Source organism: Rhinolophus ferrumequinum, chromosome 12 (genome assembly GCF_004115265.2).
Source record: "Rhinolophus ferrumequinum isolate MPI-CBG mRhiFer1 chromosome 12, mRhiFer1_v1.p, whole genome shotgun sequence".
Lineage (NCBI taxonomy): Eukaryota > Metazoa > Chordata > Mammalia > Chiroptera > Rhinolophidae > Rhinolophus > Rhinolophus ferrumequinum.
In genome coordinates, this window is record NC_046295.1 from 81,023,354 (window position 1) to 81,047,132 (window position 23,779).

Below are 23,779 nucleotides of genomic sequence, written 5' to 3' on the forward strand. Positions count from 1 at the left end.
AGTAGTGGGCGGCCGTGGACAAGTCTCTTCCCCTCGGAGCCTCATGTCCTCACCAGCTCTCGTTTCACTCCACATTCCCACACCCCCCGTGTCCGGGTTCCCCGCCTTGCCCGTATCAGGACTGGCTGGGGCCGGGCGCTGGTGGACCTGGCCAGGTCTGGGCAGCTACTTCTCATCTAAAACCCCAAAGAGGGTGGAGACGCCCGGGGATCTGGGCGGGCTGGGCACTGTGGGCTGTGGACTTTATTTGGTACTTCCCAGGGTTGCCAGATGTTCCCCCATGGGCATATATTCATATCTTTTGTGATATGAAAGATCGTTCAGACTGACAACTGCTTCGTACACCACCTTGATCAAATGCAAATCGCCACATCCTCTTGACTTCATGGTGATCTGATGTAACAGGTATAACTAACACACGTATAAAACACACGCATGTTTAACTGACATGCACATTCAGAGCAGGAACCATACAGCTTATAAAGCTGGGAATAAAACTAACTCTGTGCACCATTTTCTCAGGTTGGGTGGTATCCCCGGGACCTTTAGGACACTCCACAGAGCCTCCTGGGACGTGACTCAGGGGTCACTGTGCCTTCCCTGTCACAGTATGTGCACTAACAGGTCAAGTGCCCCCCCCCGCACCCCCCGCACCCCCCCTCATGCAAACCTCCCACCAGGCAGCTATTTAATTTGATTCAGAGGCCCCAGCACCTGGGAAAAACACCTTTCAAATCGAGGGGCCAGGAATCCACCAGAACCATCCGGAAGAACACAGTATGGGGTACCCTTGGGCTGGCTCAGTTACAAAGTGCTTCCATGACAACTTCCCCTTGTAAGGGGGGACTAGCAAGGTCCCCGTTCCCCAGATGGGGAATCTGAGGCTCAGGGAGGCTGTGTCCCAGCCCTCCTGGCACCTCCAGGCTCTCACTCGATTCCCTACAGCAGCATAGGGAGGTGGGTCCTTGTGTCTCCATTTCACAGTTGAGAAAAACTGAGGCTGAGAGCCAGGCAGCGGCAGAGCCTGGCCCAGGATTGCAGGGACCTCCACTTTCATTGGGGTCCCTCTGTTCTGTCTCCCCAGCTAGACTCGCTCCCTAAGGATGGCAGCTATGGCTGTGCCTGGGGGACTCTCCTGGGAGATGAAGGCCAAACAAAGCTCCCACTAGCCCTTCTTCAAATGGCCCCGGCTGACTGCTCCGCCCAGCTCCTTATAGGCACAGCCCTCCATACAACACTGATTCTTTCCTCCATACCTTTCTAGCTGGTGGCTCCTACCCATCCTTTGAAACTCAAGGCCAGACAGCACCTCCTCCAGGAAGCCTTCCTCATCCTGGCTCCGCTGCTTCCCATGGCTTCCCATAATCCTTGCTCTTTTCCATCCCCCACACTCTTAGCCAGTGTCTGACCGTCTGTCTGTCTACACAGTCCACGGTGACATCCTGGAGGCCCCACCAGCCTTGCTCCTCTCCTCCTCCACTGGCTGCCACAGTAAAGGCTCCACAAATGATGGATGAGGGAATAAATGAGTGAGTGAACCCGTCCATTAGCTGGGCACATGTGCTCTGGCTGAGTCCACTGCTTTCCCAGCGTCCACGTCACCCATGGCAGGAGGGACAGGGCCCCCCAAGCTCTACACGCCCCCAGGAAGACGCTCACCGACGCGCACAGCCTCCTCTCCACCAGTAGCCTGCAGTCAGCCAGGACTGCTCTCATCACACTGTGATTTAGGAGCCACCCCAGAGGCCCAGGAGTCCCCATTTGCACTTAACCCCCAAATTGACCCCAAAGGACCCCATGGGCAATGCAGCAGACTTGACCCACCACCCCTGCCCTCCACCAGAAATGTAAACTCTGCCAGGGCCAGAGCCTACCTGTCTGGGTCACTGCTATGTCCTTGGTGCCTTGCACTGAGCCTGACACACAGGGGTGCTTAGGGACTGTTGTTGAATTCTCTGACAGATGACCGGATTCACTAATGAGCCCCTGCTTCTTGCTCCACCTCCCTTTCCCCCGGGGGTCCCAACAGAGTTCCACTGAAGATGTAGCTAAATTGCCAGCAGCACTGAGCCCGGCCCGGGGCCAGGTGCCGTTTTCTGAATGAGCCAACTTTGAGCCTCCTGCTGGCTGGCACAGTTCACCAGCACAGACAACCACACAGTTGACACTTTCTCCCCCACAAATCCAGTCTCCCAGAGGCAGTAGTGGGCCCTTCCTGGGACACAGAGCTGGAGGTCCTCTAAGGACCTGCCTGGCCTGGGGCTGGGAGTTATGTGGAATTGAGAACGTCAACCCAGCATGTCCCCGGCAGAACAGCACCAACTCCTCTGAGTGGGAGGCATGGCCTTAGCCTTGGCTCTCTGTGTTCTGGGCGGGAGCGCCAAGCACGCCCACGCTGAGGCGTCTCTGAAACATCTCCGTGTGGACAGGTTCAAAGACATAATCACTGAATACTCAGAGCTCCAGCATCGCTGCCCAAAACAAATCTGCGTTCAGCCTGAAGCGAAACCTCTGATCCCCCAGGCCCTGGCTGCAGTGGGCACAACAGGTGATCACAGGCAGCCCTGGACAGCCCTTCCTGTCTGTTCTGCTATCAGGGGCCACCAGTCAGTCACCAGGGCAGGGCTGCATCACGGTGCCCTCTGGGCACCTCTTACCTTCAAAGGCAGGGGCCAGCGGGGAGGCCTGGGGGCTGGGGGCCAGGCGGCTGACGGTCAGGTCGCTTTCGGTGCCTCCGCGGTGGTTCAGCATACAGGTGTACACGGTTGAACCTGGGGCAGGAGGGAGACCCAGTCGGTGCTGGCCCCAGAGCGTGTGATCCACTCAGCGCAGGGCAATACACACGAGTTTGGATAACCACTTGGCATCATGCCCTAGTGGGGGTGACCTGGAAAGTCACCTCAGCTCAGTGATGCCAGCACGACTGAGTGACCCAAAAGGGATGGACAGGTCACCCAGCATTGCCATCCCCAGAGAAGGAACAGGAAGAAAGCTTCTTTCTCCTTGAAATGCCTTGGCATTGACTCCTCCCACCCCATACCGCCCACCCCCACCCACCCCCCACCACGCTGGAAAGTTTTTAGGGGTAAGAGTCACGTCTCATTCACTTTGGTGCTCTGAGCACAGTGCCTAGCATAGCAGAAGCTCCAAAAATGTCCGTTGAATAAATGGTGGCAGTGGGTGGATGGATGGATGGATGGGTGGGGGTCATGGAGGAGAAGGTGGCTGGAGGGGGTGCAAGGGTGAGGGGTGGACGAATGGGAGGGAGAAGGGCGAGGGGGTAGAAGGGGGAATGGACAGAAGGGGAACAGACAGATGGAGAAGTGGACGGGTGACAGGCAGGCGGTGGTGGTAGGAAGAGGGTGGGGTGGATTCATGCGTAGGAGGCGCCTGTGTAGGTCGTCAGGTGCGTCAGTCGGGTGGCTGGATAGATGGTGTTATGGGTTTACTGTGCCCCCAAAAAAGGTATGTTGAAGTCCCAACCCCCTATATCTGTGAATATGACCTTATGTGGAAATAGGGTCTTTGAAGATGTAACCGTGTTAAGATGATGTCACTAGGGTGGGCCCCAGTCCCATGTGACTTGTGTCCTTATAAGCACGGGAAAGTGCAGGGAGCGTGCCATATGACCAGAAAGGCAGAGACTGGAGTGACACAGCTGTAAGCCGGGGAGCACCAAGGACTGACAGCACCGCCAGGCGCTGGGAGAGGCAGGAAGTGTGCTCCCCGAAGTCAGAGGCAGGCTGGCCCTGGGGACACTTTGCGTTTGGACTTCCAGCTTCCAGAACTATAAGACAATCGTTTAGATTGTTTACAGCCACCCAGCGTGGGGTACTTTGTTACAGCTGCCGCAGGGAACTAATACAGATGGTGAGTTTTCAGTGGGTGGACGGGTGGGTAAGGTGGTGAGTGGGTGGGCAGTAAAAGAGGAGAAGAATATTCCAAATATGGCATAAAACATATTTATACTAAAAACATTATCATCCATTTTTTATCTGAAATTCAAATGGAACTGAGCATCCTGTGTTTTTATTTAATTCTGGAAACCCTGCTTGGGGAGAGCGTTCCTGTGCGGTGAGTGGATGGGCTCCCCAGTCCCGGGGACATTGGTGGAGGGCCTGCGGCCTCGAATGCTTCCCGGAACAAAGTCAAAGGCGGGAAGGGGAGGAAGAAGAAAGGGTGGAGGGAGGCTGTAGTCCCAGGGCCTGGGGCTTGGCGATGAGGCCAGAGGGATCCGGACCCAGGGGCCCAGGGCCAGACCAAGGGGCAGAGCCATGATCTGGGGGAGCCCCGAGGGTCAGGGTCAGCACACCACCTCGTCTGAGTACCTGGAGCAGTGCCCGAGGAGCTCTGCCTGGTGCTGAAGCACGAGAGGATCATGGCCCGCCCTGGGCCTCATACCTGGGGGTCGGCTGACATCGGCGGAGAATAGCCAGTCAGAGGCCTTCCTCGCGTCCACGCCCACCAGGTAGAACTTGCCAAAGTAGGACATGTCGAACACAGCAGCGGCCCCTCTGCAGCCCAGACACTCCTGCTTGATCTGAAAAGTTCCAGGGGGTGGGTGCCACGGGGCTGTGAGATGATGTGCCTCCCACTCAGGACCCCAGGGCACTGGGGCTCTGAGCCTCCCCTCTCCTCCAGCTCAGAAACACTGTGACATTGTTCTCCAGCATAGGGAACACCCTCAGGGTAGATCATAAGCCACAAACCAAGACAATCCATTCCAAGCGATTAAAATCACACAAAGTGTGTTCTTTGACCACAATGGAATTAAATCAGAAATCTAGCAGAAGGAAAATTGGAAAAATTCACAAATACGTGAAATTAAACAACACACTCCTAGTGGATCAAAGAAAACATCACAAGGGGAGTCAGAAAATACTTTGAGATGAATGACAATAAAAACACAACGTACGGAAACTGGCACGTTGGGGCTAAAGCACCACTCGCAGGGGCCTTTACACCTGCAAACGTCAGTATTAGAGAAGACGCTCTCAAAGCAGTAACCTAACTTTCCAGTTTGAGAAACTGAAAGAGAAAATTAAACCCAAAGCAAGCAGAAGGAAAGAAATAATAATTAGAAGGGAAATAAAATAGAGAATAGGAAAGTAAAAGAGAAACTCAGCAAAAGCAAAAGTTTGTTTTTTGAAAAGATCAACAAAATTGGCAAACCTTTAACTAGACTAACAAAGAAGGAGAGAAGACTGAAATTACTGAAATAAAAGAGGGGTCATCGCTATTCACCTACAGAAATAAAAGGATGATAGAACATTCTGAGCAACTTTCTGCCAACAAATTCGACACAAAATGGACAAATTCCTAGAAAGACACAAATTGCTGAAACTGACTGAAAAAGAGATAGAAAATCTGAATAGATTTACAACAAAAAGGAGATTGAATTAGTCATTTTAAACACCCCACAAAAACAAAACGAAACGAAAAACACCAACAAATAAAAACAGGTTGAGATGGCTTCACTGGTGGATTTTATCAAACAGTCAAAGAATTAATACCAAATCTTCACAACTCTGTCAAAAAAGAGAAGTGTAGGAAACACAGCCCCACTTATTCCATGAGGCCAGCGTTACCCCTGATGCCAAAATCAGACAAAGACATTGTCGTGCGGGGCGTCCGGTGGGGTCTCTGGTCCCACTCCCCACATAAGAACGCAGGACATGGTGAGGCCAAACAGGCACACCCACGGAGCCATAGGTAGGGGAGTCACACCACTATAGTCTCACTGGCGGCTGGGTTGGAGACACAGGAACCAGGAGCAACACAATTCTCAACCCTCACTGCGCCGCTTGCAGACTCAGCCACCATCTTCTTGCTAGCTCCCCCTTTCTTTGCTAGCATAGCCACGGCAGTTATATTAGTGGCCAATGGCTCACTGGTTACAGCTGACGGCCAACTAGCCACAGCTGATTTGATCAGTTGATGGCCATTTACTACCTGAGCCAGCACCTTTCTATGTGAGGCCGAGAGCCTGGAAACTGCTTTTTGGGGCTCTGTCCCCACAGACATTACAAGAAGGCATCATAATCAACATCCCTCATGAATGTAAATGCACACACCCTCAACAGAATGCCAGCAAACCAAATCCAACAACGCAGAAAAAGGATCGCACACCACGATCGAGTGGGATTTAGCCCAGGAACGGGGGTTGGTTAAGAGCCCAAAGTCAATTGATGTAATACACCATATCAATACTGTGTTTCCCCAAAAATAAGACCGGGTCTTATATTGATTTTGGCTCCAAAAGACACATTAGGGCATATGTCCAGGGGATGTCATCCTGAAAAATCATGCTAGGGCTTATTTTCCGGTTAGGTCTTATTTTCGGGGAAACACGGTAGAACAAAGGACAAAAACCGTATGATTATCTCAATAAAAGCAGAAAACGTGTTTGACAAAATCCAACACCTGTTCATGACAAAAACATCGAGCAAACGAGGAACAAAAGGGAATTTTCTCCACCCAATTAAGGGTGCATATGGGAACCCAACAGCTGACACCATACTTACTGGTGAAAGACGGTGTTTCTCCCCCGGGGCTCCAGAGCAAAACAGGGCTGCCCGCTACCTTCTACTGAACGCAGTACTGGAGGCCTTAGCCAGGGCAATCAAGCAAGAAGAAGAAATAAAGGGCATCCAGATTGGAGAAGAGAGCAAAACTACCTCTATTTGCAGATGACATAATCTGATATATAGAAAATGCTAAAGAACCACTAAAAAACTATGAGAACTAAAAAAATAGTTCAACAGGTTGCAGGATACAAGGTCAATACAACAAACAAACCAAGAACTACTGTATTTCTTACACTAGCAATGAACAATCAAAAAGGAAATTAAGAAAATAATTCCATTCACACCCAAAAAGAATGTTTAAATGCTTACAAATACACTTAATAAAACAAATGTAAAACTCGTACTCAGAAAATATTTTTGAAAGACATTACAGACTTAAACAAATGAAAAGACATCCCACTGTGTACAACACAAAGATTTGTTAAGGTGACAGTGTTCCCCCAAAACATCTACAGATTCAACATAATCTCCATCAATATTTCAGCAGGCTTCCTGGCAAAAATTGACAAGCGGATCCTAAAATTCATATGGAAATGCAAGGGGCCCAGAATATTCAAATCAATCTTAAAAACAAAGAACAAATATAGAGGATTTACACTTCCTGATTTCAAAACTCACTACAAAGCTACTGTAATCCAGACAGAGTGGTAAAACCCAAGGACAGACATGTAGATCAAAGAAGCAAAATTGAGGGTCAGAAATAGACCTTCACATGTATGCTTAATTGATTTCACCAAGGGTGCCTAGGCAATCCAGTGGGGGAGAGCAGAATCTTCAACAAACAGCGCGGGGACAACTGGATATCAACCTGCGAAAGAAAGAAGTTGGACCCCTTCCTCATACCGTACACAAAACATAATCAAAGTGGACCACAGACCGAAGCATAAGAGCTAAAACTATAAAATGTAAAATTCTTAGAAGAAAATACAGGAGTCAATCTTTGTCACCTTGGGTTAGGAAACACCTTCTTAAACATGACACCGAAAGCACAAGGGGCAAAAGAAATATACATCAGTTGTACATCATCAAAATTAAGAACTTTCGTGCTGCCAACAACACAATCAAGGAAGTGAACAGACAACCCACAGAATGGGAGAAAACAGTTGCAAACCGTAAATCTGAGAAGGGACTTGTATCCAGAAAATACGAAGGACTCTTATAACTCAATAAAAAGACACGTAAGTCAATTTGAAAACAAGTAAAGTACTGAACAGACATTTCCCCAAAGAAGACACACAAATGGCCAATAGGCACATGGAAAGATGCTCAACACCACTAGTCACCAGGGAAACGCAAATGAAAACTAGCGAGACACCATTTCACCCCACGGGGATGGCTAAACTCAGGCAGCCAGTAACAAGTGTCGGCGAGGACGTGGAGAAGTCAGAACCCCACACACTGCTGGTGGGGATGTAACGTGGTGCAGTCACGTTGGGAAACAGTTGGCGGGGCCTTGGAATGTTAGCACATGACCCAGCGATTCCACTGCTATGTCCCCCTGAGAACTGAACACACATGTCCACACAAAGCCTTGTCTGCACATGCCCACATCAGCACTATCACAACAGCCAAAAGATGGAAACAACTCAAATGCCCACCAGCAGCTGAATGGATAAATGAGATGGAGTATGTCCACATGATGGAATATTGTTCCTCACAAGAGGTGATGAAGCCCTGATACATCCTAAAACATGGATAGATCTTAAAATTATTACGCCAAGTGGAAGAAGACAGTTACAAAAGACTACACATTGTGTGATTCCATTTATATGAAATACCCAGACGAGGTAGAGCTATAAAGACAGGAAGCAGATCAGTGGCTGCCTGGAAATGGGGGTGGGGTGGGGGAATGACAGGGAGCTCCTACAAGGTTTGGGGTTTCTTTTGCGGGTAGAGATGAAAATATTCTAAAATTAGATTGTGGTGGTGATTGCACACCTAGACTCAAAAACGCTGAATCGTTTGCTTTAAATGGATGGATTACATGGTATGTAAATCGCATCTCAATAAAGCTGTATTTTAAAAAAAAAGAACAGAAATTGCTCCTTATTTCCCTCCACAGGGAATACAAATGGCTGGCCAGGTTTCCAAGGTCTTCTATTACCCAGCCTTTCTTTCTCCTTGGTCCCCCTTTCGGGGTCACTCCACCGGTCCTCTAAACGCACCAGCCAGCTGCTAGGCAGATATGCCAACCTTGCTGTTACTACTGAAAAACAATTATAACAACAAAGACTCACTGACTGAGCACAGAGTGTGTGTCAGGAAGTGGTGTCGTCTCCTGCCACCCATGGAATGTATGCCACCAGCCCACGCGGTAAGTACTATGGGCAACCTCACACTCAGATGCCCTCTGAGGCCCAGGGAGGGTGCATGGTGTGTTCAGGGTTAGACAGTCGGGAAAAGGCAGAGCCATTCACTCAGCCATGTCTGTCTAGAGGGGCACCAATCACGAAAGGTGGCCGTGGGTATCTCTTCCCAGCCCTGCTTTCAGGAATACCACTGGGTGGTCGGAGGGAGTGGATGGGGAGAGGACTTATACCAGGGCAAGGCCAGCACCACGGATCAGCCTCCCCAGGGCTGTTGGTAGTGGAACAGCTCCCACTGGGTCCACCCATGCCCACGCCCACCCCCGGGCACCGCTGCCCCACCCCTGCAGACACACGACCCTTCTTGGAGTGCCTACCACCCGACTGGCACTGCGCTACCCTGGCTTCTGCTGCTGGGTGTAGACCAAACGCCAAAACAGCTTCCTGGGCTGACTCTCATCTACTCAGGCCCGGGAAGTTGCCAACACTGGGAACAGTGTGAGTTTCACACTTGGTGACGGTTCGGGTGTGTTTGCTACGAAGCCAAGTTGGCATTCCATCCGAGCTCCCACATCCTCACGGGCCAGAACGTCTGCAGGCCTTGGAAGCTCCATGTGTGGAGGTGCCAGACGGAGCCCCATTCACTCCCCAAAGTGGCTGCCCCAGGGACCCTTGAGCTCTGGAAGCAAGTGCTTCCTGCTCCATTTCAGAAGCCCCTTTTCCAAGGCCTGTAACTGGCCTTCGCCACTGGAGCAGCTTTGGGAGAAGCCTGAGGGTGATAGTGCCGTCCTTACAGGACCAGCTATAACATTTGTGAGGCCCAGGGCACAGTGAGACTGTGGGGCCTCGTTCAAAAGTCAAGCGCGACAGCAGAGCGTTGCACTAGCCTAGGGCACTTCTGAGCGGGCGTCTGTGTGTCTGCCTAGGTTGCAGGCCCAGGAAACTGGCCTTGTCACCTGCCGTAAGGCACCACGAGGGACACCCGGCCTCAAGGATGCTTCCCAGGCACGCTGGGCTCTCGGGACCCCCAGGCTCAGGCCTTCACTCCAGTCCTGCACAGACACGAGTGGGACATCATGCTGCCTCTCCAGTTGGCCATGTGTACAGGGACACAGCAGCGTTCTCCTTGGTAATCGCTTTACAAAATGGCAAAGAAGCTGGCATTGTTCTTTCTGCACAAGCTGCCTGTGTGGAGGGAAGGCCTGGCCCCCAAGACCTCATCACCTCCACCCCAGCCAGCGTGGGGAACCAGGCACTCTGGCGAGGGGCAATGAGCAGTCAGGTGACAGGTCTGACCAGCCTCACCTACCCACTTCTGGAGTGGGAGGGGCAGCAGTGAGCAGGCCCAGACCACAGACCCCTCCCCCCTCCCCGACCCCATAGCTCAGGTCTCCTCAGCTTATCCCCTGGAGGGGCCCATGCTGGGTCTGGAAGAGCTGCGGAGGGGGCCCACTGTCCTGGACCTGGAAGGGGGCGGTCATCACTCACAAAATCTCACACGCGCCCCAGAACAGCTCTGGGTCCACACAGCAACAGAGGCTCAGAGAGGTGAAGCCCTGGCCACGGCCACACAGCCAGACCCAGGCCCGTCTGCCTCCCCAGTCCCGCTGCCTGGAGCAGTAATATTGCCCTCGGGCCTACTGGCTGGCAGTCTGGGTACAGAGAGAAGAGCATGTGTGTGGGGGTGGGGGTGGGGACAGGACAGCATCACCGGATTGCTCCTGAAAACTGAGTCGGCCCACAGCAGCGGGGACAGGATGCTGCTGCAGAGCCTGGCACGGGAGCTGCTGCAGGCCACAGAGGGCCAGGCCTATGGGAAACCCAACTCTCTCTCACATCAGGGATGGGGAAGGGAGGGGAGGTGGGTACCACTACTGACCACGTCATGGTGGGGCGGGAAATCAAAGGTGTATTCGTCCCTCAGCAGCCTGCTGTAGGTGTAATCCTCGTGCGCCTGGTTCTCGTAAGCCCCGTAGTAGTCGTAATGGAGAACCTGGGAAAAGGAGGTGAGGGCATCACCACTGGTCCTTCCTCCTTCCGAAGATACGCAAGACGCATCCGGCCAGCCGGCCGTGCCCTCTCTGAGCTTTCCCCGGGCGTGAGTGCGTTGTGGACCCGGGTGGGGGATGGTGCCCAGGCATTCCACAGTCACCCAAATGACACATTAATCACCATGGTGGTGGTGGGTCTGAGAGCAGGTAGAGGGGGCGGGCTGAGCCGGTTGGGCGCCCAGCAGGATGGAGAAGAAATTGGGTATCTTCAAGGTGTGGAGAGACAGGGAGGTCAGGTCAGGTCACCTGGGACCTCAGGGCCACCGGCAGGGCTTCGACTCAATGCCAAGGCAGTGTGATGCGTCTCAGGGACAGACTGGCTCAGGAAGGGGGAGGAGGAGTGGAATGGCGCAGCGCCAGCTCCAGGAGCTGTTACCGTGGCAATCTGGGACCAAGTCCTGCTCTGGGCCAAGCCCTGCTCCAAGTGCCTCCTCTCCTAAGGAGGAGGATGCTTTCCACAGATGAGGAAACTGAGGCATAGAGATTAAAACTTGCCCCAGGTCACAGACTAGGACCAGACATGGCCTGGCCTGAACCCAGACAGCAGGTGGGCCCCAGAGGCTGGTTCCCCAGCCACCATTTGCCTTGGCCTCTCCTATGCTCTGCCAGCTGATCTCGGAGACGCCCACAACCTGACCCGGCTCCTGCTGATGGAGCCCCCTCCCCGTTTCCCTCCTCCTCCTAACTCCGCTGGCACTAATGGAGGGGTAGGAGCCAGCCGGTAGATTCTGACCTCCTCTCCCAGTGCCCAGTGCAGCCAGCCCCGCCTGTTTTCACAGATAAGAGCCCAGTGTGAGGTGATAACTGAATTCTGCACTATGCTTCCCCAGTGCCAGCTCAAGTCCTGGCCTCTGGGGAGGTCCCCTTACCAGAGTCTGCAGGGAGTAGTCCCCTGGCCCGACCAGGTGCGGCTCCCACTGGCTCCTGAGGCCTCAGAGGGACATCCCAGCCCCTGCAGCCAGGCCAGGTGTCAGGGATTTGGGGGACATCTCGTCACCCAGTGCCCTGGACTCCCAGGATGGTTCCCAGGTTGGGGTGCCAAGCTGGCCCATTTTGGGACCTGAGTCTGTCCCCAATTCCCGTTCCAGGCTCCTCTCCTTGTCCATGGATTCTGGGAAAGAGGGACTTCCAGGGACAGACCTGGCTGAAAAGCAGTGGGCTCTGCAGGGACCTGCTCAAGGGTGGGGTCTGCCCAGGCCCATCCTCCCTGCCAGTCCTGTCCCAGGGCCCCCGGCGCCTCAGCCTCGAAGGGACAGCTGCTCCCCCTGGTGGTCTTACAGAGCCTTGGCTCCTCTGCCCTCCCAGGCGACCCTCATCCAGTGGTTTGCACCTCAGGGAGGCTCTGGGCTCCTGCATGGGGAGCATGGGTCCCCACAGGCCAGGAGGAGAAGTGATGATGGCCAGTGAGACTCTGAGAACACCGACCCCAAGCAGAGGCTGCTGGGGAGCTCTGGCTCCCGTCTCCCCTGATGATGGCCTGAAACACAACTTGGGACATGGGTTGCTATGGAGATGGAAGATGGGTTGTGTTGGAAGGGAACTGGCAAAATATAGCAATGGGAAAGGGATCTTAATTTGTACAAATCAGGACCAAATACTACCCCTGGCGGGGCTTAAAGCATCACACCACCTGCTCCTGAGGACCCGGCCGAGGGGTCACAAGCAGGATGATTTTGATTCTTCTTTCTGAGGGCCTGGGTCCCTGGAGGCACTGGGGTGGTGGGTCAGGGACCCCCCAAAAGGACCCCCAGAGGCCAGGATGCTGTGAAATCCCAACGTACAAACACACAGAATGCATAATTTTGTGCGAAAGCCTCCCACTCATATAAACTAACAGTTGCCCAAAATAAATGAATAAAATTATGAGAAGATGCTCTAATTTCTCCTACAAACTGGGGAGTGTTGTGTGCTGCCTCCTCTCCGTGGAACACCAGCTTCCCCAGGGGCCCGTTTGGACCCTGGAAGGCCTGGCCGCCCTGTGGGTGGTGAGTGACACCTGTGGGGACGTGTGCAGAGGAGGCACCCTGAGCTCACGGGCACACTGACGGGGCTCAGCTTCCCCACGTGCAGGATGACTCACCCACCCCACGGCACCGACAGGGTGAGGGAAGGACAGGAAGATGGGTGGTGGGCATGGGGGCGCTACTCACCGGAGCCGTGCCGCTGGGGTTAAACCATCCTGGCCGCTCCCAGCCATGCCGCTCCTGGAACACGCAGCCTCGGGCAACGAGCTCCTGGGGGGGAGGGGACAGGAGGCACCCTTCACGTCAGGCCAGACACCCCAAACAGGACAGAGAGCAACGAATGTGCCACTTTATGCTCGAGGGAGTGGACAGCAAACAGGCCCTCGGGCTCAGAACCGCGGCCCAAGCCCAGGCTCCCCCCTCCCCACTTCCCTTCCACCCCCCAAGAATCCTGTCTGCACAACTACCTCCTGCTATGGACTGAATTACTCCCCCAGACTCCTGTGTGGGAGGCCTAACCCCAGTGTGGCTGCATTTGGAGAGGGAGCCTATGAGAAGGGAATTGGGATGAAAGGAGGCCCAAGGGTGGGGCCCTAACCTTACAAGGAAAGGAGGGGACAGGAGCAGACAGGAGTGAAGGGGCCGTCTGAAGGCCAGGGAGGCCCTCACCGGGAGCCCGTCGGCTGGCACCCTGTCAGTAAGCACCTGGGAACGAAGGAGCCACCTCCTCGCCTCAGCTGCCCTGCACGTGGGGTACCACATGCACTCTGGCACCCCGATACCCGGGACTTCCTGCCAGCAGCCAGAGCAGGTTCAGAGCAGGTGCTCTCAGGGTGAGGTACCTCGTGGAGGGGGTCTGTCCTCGCGTTGCGGCCTGCCAGGGGCTCGTCGTGAGGGAAGACCACAGAGTAATTCTTGGCATAGGACTCATGGCTGCGCTCGCGAATCCAGCGGCAGTCGTCCGTGAGCGAGTGATGGAAGCGCCTGTCACAGATGGAGGGCCGGTCACCGCCGTAGGGGGCCTGCTAGGGAAGGGCTGGCCAAGGACCCAGGGCAAAACTGGATCTTCGTCCCCTCCGCCAGAGTCTTCCCCATGGCTCATATGTCAGGAGGGGCTCCTGGCTGTCCATTCTCCCACCGTGGGGCCTGGGGCAGCCCCTCAGACCTTGGTGAGCTCAGCCTCCTCACCTGCCACCCCCTACACACACACACACACACACACGGTGCCCTCCTCAGCCTTCCCATGGGCACAGCAGCTGGAGCCACCCAATGGTCTGTCCATCTGGTCTCCTCGGACCAGCCATGGCTTCCCCAGCCAGACTATGAACAGCCGCTGGGCTGGAGTTAGACGCCTGGCCCAGCCGTGTCAGGGGCCCTGCAGACCCCAGCTCAGCCAGGCTCCACACCTGTCCCTTCCTTCCCTCTCCACCTGCTGGCATCTCATTGCTTCTCCAAGACCACCTCCTCCCCAGCTTTGCCCTCACCAGCATTTCTGCCCTCAGTCGTTCCTGCCTGAACCTCATCAGGGCTAACGGACTCAGAATTTGCACATAGGTCTAGCAGGCATGATTTTCTGACCTGGGCAGAGGAACGGAGCTACCGTGTTTCCCCGAAAATAAGACCTAGCCGGACAATCAGCTCTAATGCGTCTTTTGGAGCAAAAATTAATATAAGACCCAGTACATATTATTACATTATATTATATTACCCAGTCTAACAGTAAAATAAGACCAGGTCTTATATTAATTTTTGCTCCAAAGACACATTGGAGCTGATTGTCCAGCTAGGTCTTATTTACGGGGAAACATGGCACATGACGGGAATTAGTAGCACCGACATTGTCACTAGTAACTGCTGCCATCTAAGGAGGTCTTTGCCGTGCAGACCCAGGCCGACTTCCACCTGCAAGAATGCTCCCTGTTACTCCTCAGTGTGGCCTACACGGGAGTCCATGCGTGGGGCCCAGGGTTTGGCTCATTGCATACCAGAGGAACCCCAGCCTGCGTCCATGCCGGGCTCCCCTGAGCCAGGAGCTTCTGGAACACACTGCAGGAGAGGCAGCCAGGGATCCTGGCCAAGGGGTCAGGGGGGTCCCAGGGGCAGCAGCAGAGCCCACGTCGGGCTGTAGGAGCAGAGTTCAGGGCATGGAGCTTGGAGGCACGAGGCAGGCTTGTAGAGCCGAGTCGGGGAGCAAGAGGCCACGAGGCCCACCTTCAGCTGTCTGTCCACTCTTAGTCAGGCTTGCCCCCCGGCACCAGGAGCCAATGCGGCTTTCTGGGGATGGGACACGGTGACCTTCCCAGCTGCTCTGAGAGTGAGGACCCTGGTGGGGGTTCAGGGGGGCTCTTTGGTGTTCTTAGGCCGAATGGGTGGTGAGGACTGAAGAGGAGGGTGGGAGAGGGAGCTGGGCCTGGGGCAGGGCTGGGTGATCCCTTCACTCACAGATGCCACGTTCGGGCAGGACCCCAGCCAGCCAGGACTCTGCCGCCTCCCTGCGCACATCTGCGCACATCTGTGGGATGTCTGTGGGTGTGGCTCTCAGCTCAGCGGGAGCACGACCAGTGATCAGCAGGGGGATGGGCTGCTCCCTGTCGCCCACGGGGACCTGGCTGCCATATTCTGCCCATGAGCAAGCAGGGGGCAGAGAGGCCAGGGCCAGGGTTGAGCCACCCTCCTCACGTATATGAGGAATGACTCCTCCTCCCCTGGTTACCCGGACCCCAAGGACTTTTCCTAAAAATAACGGCTCTCTCTCCAGGCTCTGCCTATGCCAGGCACTGGGTGGAGCGTCCATGCACATGAGCCTCAAACGCAAGTCACCCATTTCACAGATAGGAAAACTAAGTCTCAGAGAGTAGGAGGGACTGGCTGAGGGCCACACAGCTGATAGGTGGTGGGGCTAGGATGACTGCGAACCTCAAAGGGGACACCATCCCTGCTTTGTCACCCCTGCCACTTGTGAGGTGGTGGCTGTGGCCTGGAGGCCAGTTGGTGCCAGGTGGGCCTCGGGGCCGTATGCAGCCCTGGACCTGCCGGCTGCCGAGGCGCCTCCCTCACCAAGCCTGTCCTCCCGAGTGTGAGATGAGAATGACATAGCCACGTCCCTGCTCGGACCTCCTGAGGTGCCCAACCAGGAAAACTGGACATAGGAGAGCTCCACTTTGGTGCTAGCTCTTTCTCTGTCCCTTTCTTCTCTCGGGCTTTGGCAACGCCCTAAGCAGCCCCCTCATTTCCGCTCTGCGTCTCCTGCAGCGTCTGTGTCTCGTCTCTGTCCCCTCGCTCAGGCCCAGGGAGGTGAGACAGCTCATTAGTGCCGGACGCCCGGGTGTGTGCAGGCAGCCTTCCAGTTGTCCAGTTGTGGGCTGGGTGCTATGGAAATCCCACAACAGTAACCGCTCGGGCCTGGGACGCCATTAGCCGGTCGTCTCCTGAGGTGCACTGTCCGGCCAGGAGGGTGTACGGATGAGTTCACTGCCCCCACCTCTACACACCGGGCCCCAGCTCTCAGCGGCTCCCTCCCTGTGCCCTCTGCCTCCCAGCCACAAACCAGCCCACGAAACTCTCCTGCCAGGGAAGGCGGCTGACAGAAGAAGGCCCAGACCTGTCCCCAACTGGGCAGGGGCTCCGCATGCAGCCTGGAGGCCTCTGCCAGCCCAGCAGGTGGGCAGGCGTGCCAGCCCTGTTTTGCAGTCATGGACACTGTAGCACAAGGAGGCCACCTGGTGAGGCCGGTGTGAGCCCCGGTCTGTCTGATTCCAGTGCGGAAGCCCTCACCCCGAGGGCGGCCAGGTCACACAGATAACCCAGCCCGAGACCGGAAGCTGGGTCCCTCCCCACTCTGGCTGGCGCACTGAGTGACTTCAGGCCAAGTTGCCTCCCCCACTGGCACCTCCTTTTTGCTGTTTGTAGCAGGAGGGGCTTGGACAGGCCCGTCCCTGAGGCCCCTTGCAGCTTTATCATTCTGGAACATTCCTCTCTTGGGAGAGAACATGGGCACAGCCCCAGGAGGACTCCCAGGCTGCCACAGAGCAGACCACACTGTGCCAGGCTCCATGGAGGGGGTGTCCATCCGGGCATCTCAGAGTGCCCCTGTGGGGGCCAGACATCCCCCCCCAGTGGGTGTAATGTCCTCACCAGGCCAGGAAGGGGCGAGGTTAGCAGAGGAACGGGGGCACGCTGAGTTGCACGTGCACCCCACCGCCACCTCCAGCCCTCACGACAACTGGCGTCTCCCAGGGAGGCTGTCTGCCAGAAGCGGGAAGGGCAGAGCAGGCTGGACACCCGCAGAGGCTCCTGCAAGGGGCTGCCTCAACGGCCGCCTGCCACAGAACTGCCCCCTGGGACAAGACCCCGGCTCACTGATTCCCACCCTCCAGCCCTCTCTGGAAGCACCTGCGTCACTGGCCCCGACTGGGTTCTGACGGCGGTGGGGCAACCAGGACGCCTCGCAGCCCTGACGTCACTGCCGCTTGGCCTCAGCTCAGCTTTTCTTAGCGTTTCCCTGTGCAGACCTGTTGCCGAGAGTTTCACCCGCACATCCTAAGCAGGACGTGCACCGGGTCACAGCGAGGACACTGCTCGGCCTGGCTCTGATTGATTCTGGTCACCCTGCAGCAGGCAGCGCAGCTGGCATCTCCACTCAAGGCGGGCTGGCTCCTGGCCACTGCACACATGCTAACAGCAGGTGTCCCAGCTCAGCCCTGCTCCCAAGCAACCTGTGCAGTCACTCCTGCTCCCCATGCCTCAGTCTCCCCATTTGCTGAGTAGGAGGATTTGATACTGCTGCTGATCCCAGAGCTGTCCGGTGGCTCAGGCGGGACAGTAGGATGAGATCCTGGAGACTGTAAAGGCTGTGGGTCTGCCAAACCCAGGCACCTCTCAACACTGCCCCCTGCTGGCAGCCTTCCTCCCTTTTTTCTCTTGCTGCCGCCTCTTCCAAGAAGCCCTCTGAATTTCAGGGAAGGCTCCTTTCTAAATAGCCCTTACTATTTACCCCACCTCACCCGATCCTAGGGCGGCTGAAGAGCAGACACCCCTGCTCGCGGGTTCCAGTGGACACTCACCTGATATCATAGCCATACATGTCCTTCTCTGGGCGCCCGTGGACAATCCAGTGGGCCAGCTCCTGCCCACAGCCACCACCCAGCATCATTCCTGGCAGGAGTGGAGCCATAGGTCTGTAATCCATCCCGAGCCCCGAGCCCCAATTCAGTGCCCCTCCCATCTCCATGGCAGCACCACCCCCGAAGCCTGGATCTCACGTCTGGGATGCTGCATGTCTTCTAGCAGGACCTCACCCTGCCCTGCAGGCGTTTCCGGTCACCACCCCTGTCAGGGGCTGCAGTGCTACTGGGACAGCACCCCCTTCCCCTGTCCACCTGGGGGAGCTCTGAGAACTGAAGGAGAGGCCACAGGGGTGTCTGGTGGGCTGCTGCCCGCACTCACCTGCACTGTTGAAGCCACAGCCCAGGAAGAAGCCTCGGAGTTCGGGTGCCTCTCCCATCAGGGGCTTGTGGTCAGGTGTGAAGGACTCTGAAAGGAAGGAGAGACCTGAACCTCCCTCCAGGCCACATGCACCTGGAGTGGGGTGTCCTGAGAGGGCAGTAATTGAGGTGGGGGTCTGCAAGTGCCTCCTTCATCCAGACCCTCCCATCCTCAAGACACAGGTCCATGCCACATCCTCCAGGGAGCCTCCCTGATTGCTTCTGCCTGAGCTCCTTGCCATTTACTGTCAGAAGCCCCCTGCCATGAGCCAGGTCCTGCTTTGTGGGGTCCAGGTGTGTCTCGTGGCTAGCACCCTTCTCCTGCTGATGAAGGCCTGTCTGTGAGCCCCCAGCACAGTGTGTGGTTCCCCCTCACTGCTGTGTCGTTGCCAGTCACTCTTGCCCACTGGACCATGAGCACCGAGTGGGCAGGGAAGGAGCTTTGCTCACCGCTGTGCCCAGAAACCTAGCACAGGTCCCAGCAAACAGTAGGTGCTTGATAAATGTACCCTGAATGGATGAATGATCATAAGTTCTTTCAGAAATGGGTCTAAGCCTCCCGCTTCTGTTTGCTGCCAGCATGCATCGGGCAGAGGCCAGGATATGGAGGGAGAAGAACCCTCAGGCATAATTATAAAAGCTGGACTTTGCAGCCAGTCCTGGGTTCCAACCTCGCTTTACCCCTTCCTGGCTGTGTGACCTTGGACAAATCACTTCACCTCTCTGAGCCTTAGTTCCCTCATCTGTAAAATTGGGATCATGGTACATAGCTCACAGGGCTGTGAGTTAGTCTGTCCACAAATATGTGGAGCCAACCCATATGTACCCAGGGTTTGGCCCTGGGGGTCAGCTCTGGACAAGTCCCACCCGTTGGGGAGCTGACGGAGAGTGAGGGAGGCAGAGAGCAAGTATGCAAATAAGCAAAAAAGAATGTCTGATAAGAAAACAAAGTGGGATAAGGGGTCACGAGGGAGTGCGGGGCTGGCTGCTCTGCACAGCCCTTTTTGGCAGGCAGTAGTACTGCTCCCCAGGTTATGGATGAGGAAATTGTTTTTTTGGTCTGATTTATCCCAGGTCACCCTGTTAGTGAACCATGGACCTGGGAGCCATGCCTGGCTCCCAGACCAAGTTCTTCGCCTCAGATAACAAGCTCAGTCCTGCTCCCTGCAGTGATCAGGGCCGGACCTGAGGGGCAGCATCTGAGCTGAAGGAGGCCCCAGCCCTGGGGGACCTGGGGCTTCCAAACAGCAGGGAAGGCTGGCATTCTGGAGGGCAGAAAGTAGAGCTTCCCTGGGGCCCTGGGGGGAGTCCAGGCTGCAAGGGGCTATGGGGGGGGGGTCAGGCTGCAAGGGGATATGGTGGGGGCCAGGCTGCAAGGGGATATGGGGGGGGGCCAGGCTGCAAGGTGTTATGGGGGGGGCCAGGCTGCAAGGGGCTATGGGAGCGGCCAGGAAGGCGCAGGGGTGAGAGGCCAGGGCAGCTCAGAGCAGACTGCGGGGGCGGAACGGAGAGGAGAGGCCGCGGTTATGTTTGGGGATGACCCAGGGTGCACTGTGTGAGAGCCAGAGCTGTTTCCAGGCCCCAGACAGGCAGGCAGGAAGTTCTGAACAACCTCAGAGGGAATCTAAGGAGAGAGCCAGCCGGAGAGCTTCGGGGGACAAGGGTCTCTTGAATGTTTACTAAATGACTCAAGTCTGAGCCAGACCAGGGTGCAGGATGCCTGGGACCTCCAGGCAGAGCAGACGACCCCACCTTGGCTCTGACCTCCCGACCCTGGAACGACAGCTCTGCCTGCCCCCTCCCACGCCCCCACCACTGCTTCCCCGAAGTCAGGGGGCCTTCCCTGTTCTGTTCCAGAGGCCACTGGCCCTTGACCGCGTTTGTCCTCCTGGCAAGGAGAAGTGCTGATTTCCCCAGAAGCCTCCCTTACAGCCGGGAAACCAGACGCATGATGTCCTGACAGGCACCTCTCCCCCGAGGTGGGGCTCCAGGGGAGCCATGGGTCCCCAGTCTAATTAACCGAGGCGACTCGGGGCTCTCCGTGCCCCTGGGAATGTTTCAGGCCCGTGCTTCCCATGCCAGTCCCCAGGGAGGCTGCGGGGGGTGCTGCGTCATCAGCCCCCTCCCACGCTCTGCACCCTGGATCCAGCACTCAGGGGCACCGCCGTCACACGTGCCTCTCCTGGGGACACTGGCCTCTCACCAAACGCTCCTTATGTGCCGAACAGATTGAAGTAGCCCGGGCCGGCAGCTGTGTGGACATCAGTGTGTCGCGATGCGTGGAGAGGGCAGGCCGGCCTGGCAGGCCATAGCCCCTGGGCACTGGGCCCTTCCTCTCTCCTGTCCAGCTCTGCCCCCACTCCCCGTGTGGCCCGCAGACATTGCTTTACCCACTGGCGCCTGGCTGTCCACTTCGCTCATGGGACTCACTGCAGTTGGCTGACCCCGGGCGTGCCCTGCACCTACACGTGGCTGGCCCTCAATCACCCAGAGTAGGTGCTCTGTCACCCACGTCACCCCTGAGGCACAGGGAACTCAGAGCCTCAGACACAATGTTTCCTCTTTGGGCAACTCTGTATCTGAACCTTGCTCTGAAGTGGGGCGGGCTCACCAACTCCTTTGTTAACTTTGTTGGGGGTTAAAGAGATCCTTCGTGTGCCAGGAAGGAGTGGGGAGATCCACGTGATTCTGCTGAAACCACCATAGGAGCGGTGTGTGTCCGGCCCACACTTGGCCTGCTGCCCCCGCCCGGAACACTCACCCCAGGGCTGGTCCGGCTGTCCCTCCTCGGGGCGGCCCCCCCTGTGCCCCCCACCCCTGTCCTCCCGTCAGAGCATCTGCCCCACTGGGCTGTAGTCGCCCAACTGCCCTGGGCGCAGACGAGGTGCCAGCTGGTGCACAATGAAATCAAATGAACGACAGTGTAGGTGCCGGTCATAGCGGGACCACCCGGCTCTGGGGCTTGAGCTGCCTCCCAGAGACCACCCTCTGCCAGGACCCCAGGCCGGCAGCCTCATCCCTGTGCCCTCACCCTGGGACAGGGCTGCCACCATAGGAGCTCTGCTCACACTCTAATGGGCACTCAGTGCAGAGTACGCAGGAGGTGGAGGGGAGTGTGGGGGGCAGGCGGGGGGCAGGTGCTCAGCAGGAAGAAGGAGCTGAGCCAACGCTGTACGTGCTCCTTCATACAACATCCCTGCTTATCTCGCCCCTGGGCCTGGAATCTTATTCTGGAATCTTCTCCAGCTGCACACAGCCTTTGAGACGCAGCTCAGACAACCTGCTCAGTCTGCATTAGTGTCCCCTACCCTGGGGTCCCTTAGCTCCCTGCGCCACCCCAGGATGGCACCGTCCCAGGGCACTGAGTGCCGACGAGTGGTCATCTTTCCCTGTCAAGCTGTGAGTTAGTTACTCGCACAGGGATATGTCAGGTCATCTTTGAACCGCCAAAGCCTGGCCCGGCCGGGGGGTCCTGCGGGAATGAGCTAGTGGCCTTGGCCGGACACTTCAGCTCTGTGGGTCTGAGTCTCCCCCAGCCGGGTACACTAGCCAGTAGGCGGGGGCTGCGTGTGCATGCCCCAGGACGGGCATTCTGGGAGCTGAGCCCCTTCGCTCACAGCCCCCTTTCTGCTCCAGCCTCCTTCAGCTCAGGTCTCCCAGAGGCTGAGCTCGGGCCTTTCCACGCTGAGTGGGTGTGTGGCCTGAGCTGTTGGCTGCCAAGGCCAGAGAGCAGAGGGGTGAGACCGATGGCCCTGCGTCCTGGGCAGGTGGAACATTCTAGGCAGCGGGGAGAGCAGGGCCTGAAGCTGGACTGGCCTGGGGGATGGCATCGGGAACGGGCTTGGCCCGCCTCCTCTCACTCAGCCTCATGGGGTGCTGGGAGGGGCCTTCCACCTCGTTTTACAATGAACACGCCCAGTTCTAGGGACTAGTTGTGTAGAGATGAAGAACCCAGGCTGGGGCGTCCTGAAGAGCTTACCGGGGTAGGAGGAAGCCTGGCTGTGAGCCCAACTGCGGGCACATTTCTGCCCCCGCCAAACCCAGGTCTGTGGCCCGCAGAGAGGAGTAAAGCAATGCCCACCGCCCGGGGCTGCTGGAAGGAGAGATTGTAGGGATGCCCAGGTCCTGCCTGGCACAGGCCAGCCTGTGGGGTCAGCCCAAAGGCCCCAAGGCTGTGCACGCCCAGCTCCTGGGCCTCCTGCTCACCTGGGCCACAGACCGTGGACTTGACACCCGTCGTCTCCAGCACAGGGACCCGGTTGACGGCACCTTCAATGTGCTGGCTGAATACCTCCCAGTCCAGGTCGAAGAGGCCAAACGCAAACTTGTCCGACACCTGAGGAGGCAGGTGGGAGCTGCACTGTGACGGCTGCCCAGGGGAGCTGCAGCTCCCCACATGGGGGGTGACAGGGCTGAGCTGGTCCCCCACAGCGCCCTCACTTGTCTCCCCCTAATCAACCCGTCAGCAGGGCCTATCTGCTCCCTGTCTCCCCCCCGCCCCCCGGCTCAGGTCCCACCAGCTCTGCCCTTGATCGTGGCCACGACACCTACCTGGAGGCCCTGCTTCCCCACCCGCCATCAACTGCCTCCTGTGTCACATCACACCCTCTCTGGCTCTCAAGCGTCACATGGCTTGAGTTCCCCAGGCTCCTGTGGTCCTACATGAGCCCACATGCAAAGCCCTACACGAGCCGGCCCTGCCCTTTCAGTTCTTCGAGAAGGGCAAGCTTGCCCCCGGGGCCTTCACCTCCACCTGGGGCAACTCCTTGCCCACCTGTCACCCACAAGCCCTGCTCAGATGCTGGCTCCTCAGGGAGCCCTGCTGGACCGTAGTGTGAAGGACAGCCTTCCCCTTCAGTCTCCCTAGACTCATTCTTAAGCTGCTAACCTCATTCAGCGCACAGATCACCATCCATAATTTCATTACTTTGGTTACTGTACGTCTCCCCACCAAAATACAGGCCTCCTGGGACAAACACTTTTTACCTTAGTCTCTCTCTTTACACAGAAAGTAAAACAGCATCTGGCCAAAAGTGGTCACTTAGTCCTTCAATTTGTGGACCGAAGGCACGAATATAAGAGCAAGGATGGTCCACACACGTTTGAGGGGGCCGAGGGGGCTGCTGGGTTTGCACTCAACCCAGAAGCTGCCAGGAGAGTGGCCCAGGCCTGGGGAGACGCCCTTGCAGCTGTGGGGGTGGGGAGGGCACAGGGTCATTTGCTGATGGATGGATAGAGGGCTTAAGTGTCTGCACGCTCTTCTAAAGCCATTATTTTACATTTTCACAGGCTCTCACTGCTGATGCTTTGAGGCAGGCCCTCCACCTGCCCCAGGTCTGGATCTACCTGTAAACCAGGTCCTTCAGGGGTTGGAGGAAAGTGGGTTTG

At 56.6% G+C, this 23,779-nt stretch overlaps 1 protein-coding gene across 1 annotated transcript in view; it reads right to left on the reverse strand.

Moving 5' to 3' along the window:
* SARDH (sarcosine dehydrogenase) overlaps positions 1-23,779 on the reverse strand; it is a 60,157-nt gene that overhangs the window by 22,720 nt on the left and 13,658 nt on the right. Inside the window, exons 9-16 of the mRNA XM_033123792.1 lie at positions 22,598-22,727; positions 18,354-18,440; positions 17,972-18,062; positions 13,751-13,892; positions 13,095-13,178; positions 10,773-10,886; positions 4,402-4,540; positions 2,658-2,771 (exon numbers count right to left, since the gene is read on the reverse strand). Coding sequence (XP_032979683.1) covers positions 2,658-2,771; positions 4,402-4,540; positions 10,773-10,886; positions 13,095-13,178; positions 13,751-13,892; positions 17,972-18,062; positions 18,354-18,440; positions 22,598-22,727 — 901 coding nt within the window. The remainder of the gene's footprint in view (positions 1-2,657; positions 2,772-4,401; positions 4,541-10,772; positions 10,887-13,094; positions 13,179-13,750; positions 13,893-17,971; positions 18,063-18,353; positions 18,441-22,597; positions 22,728-23,779) is intronic.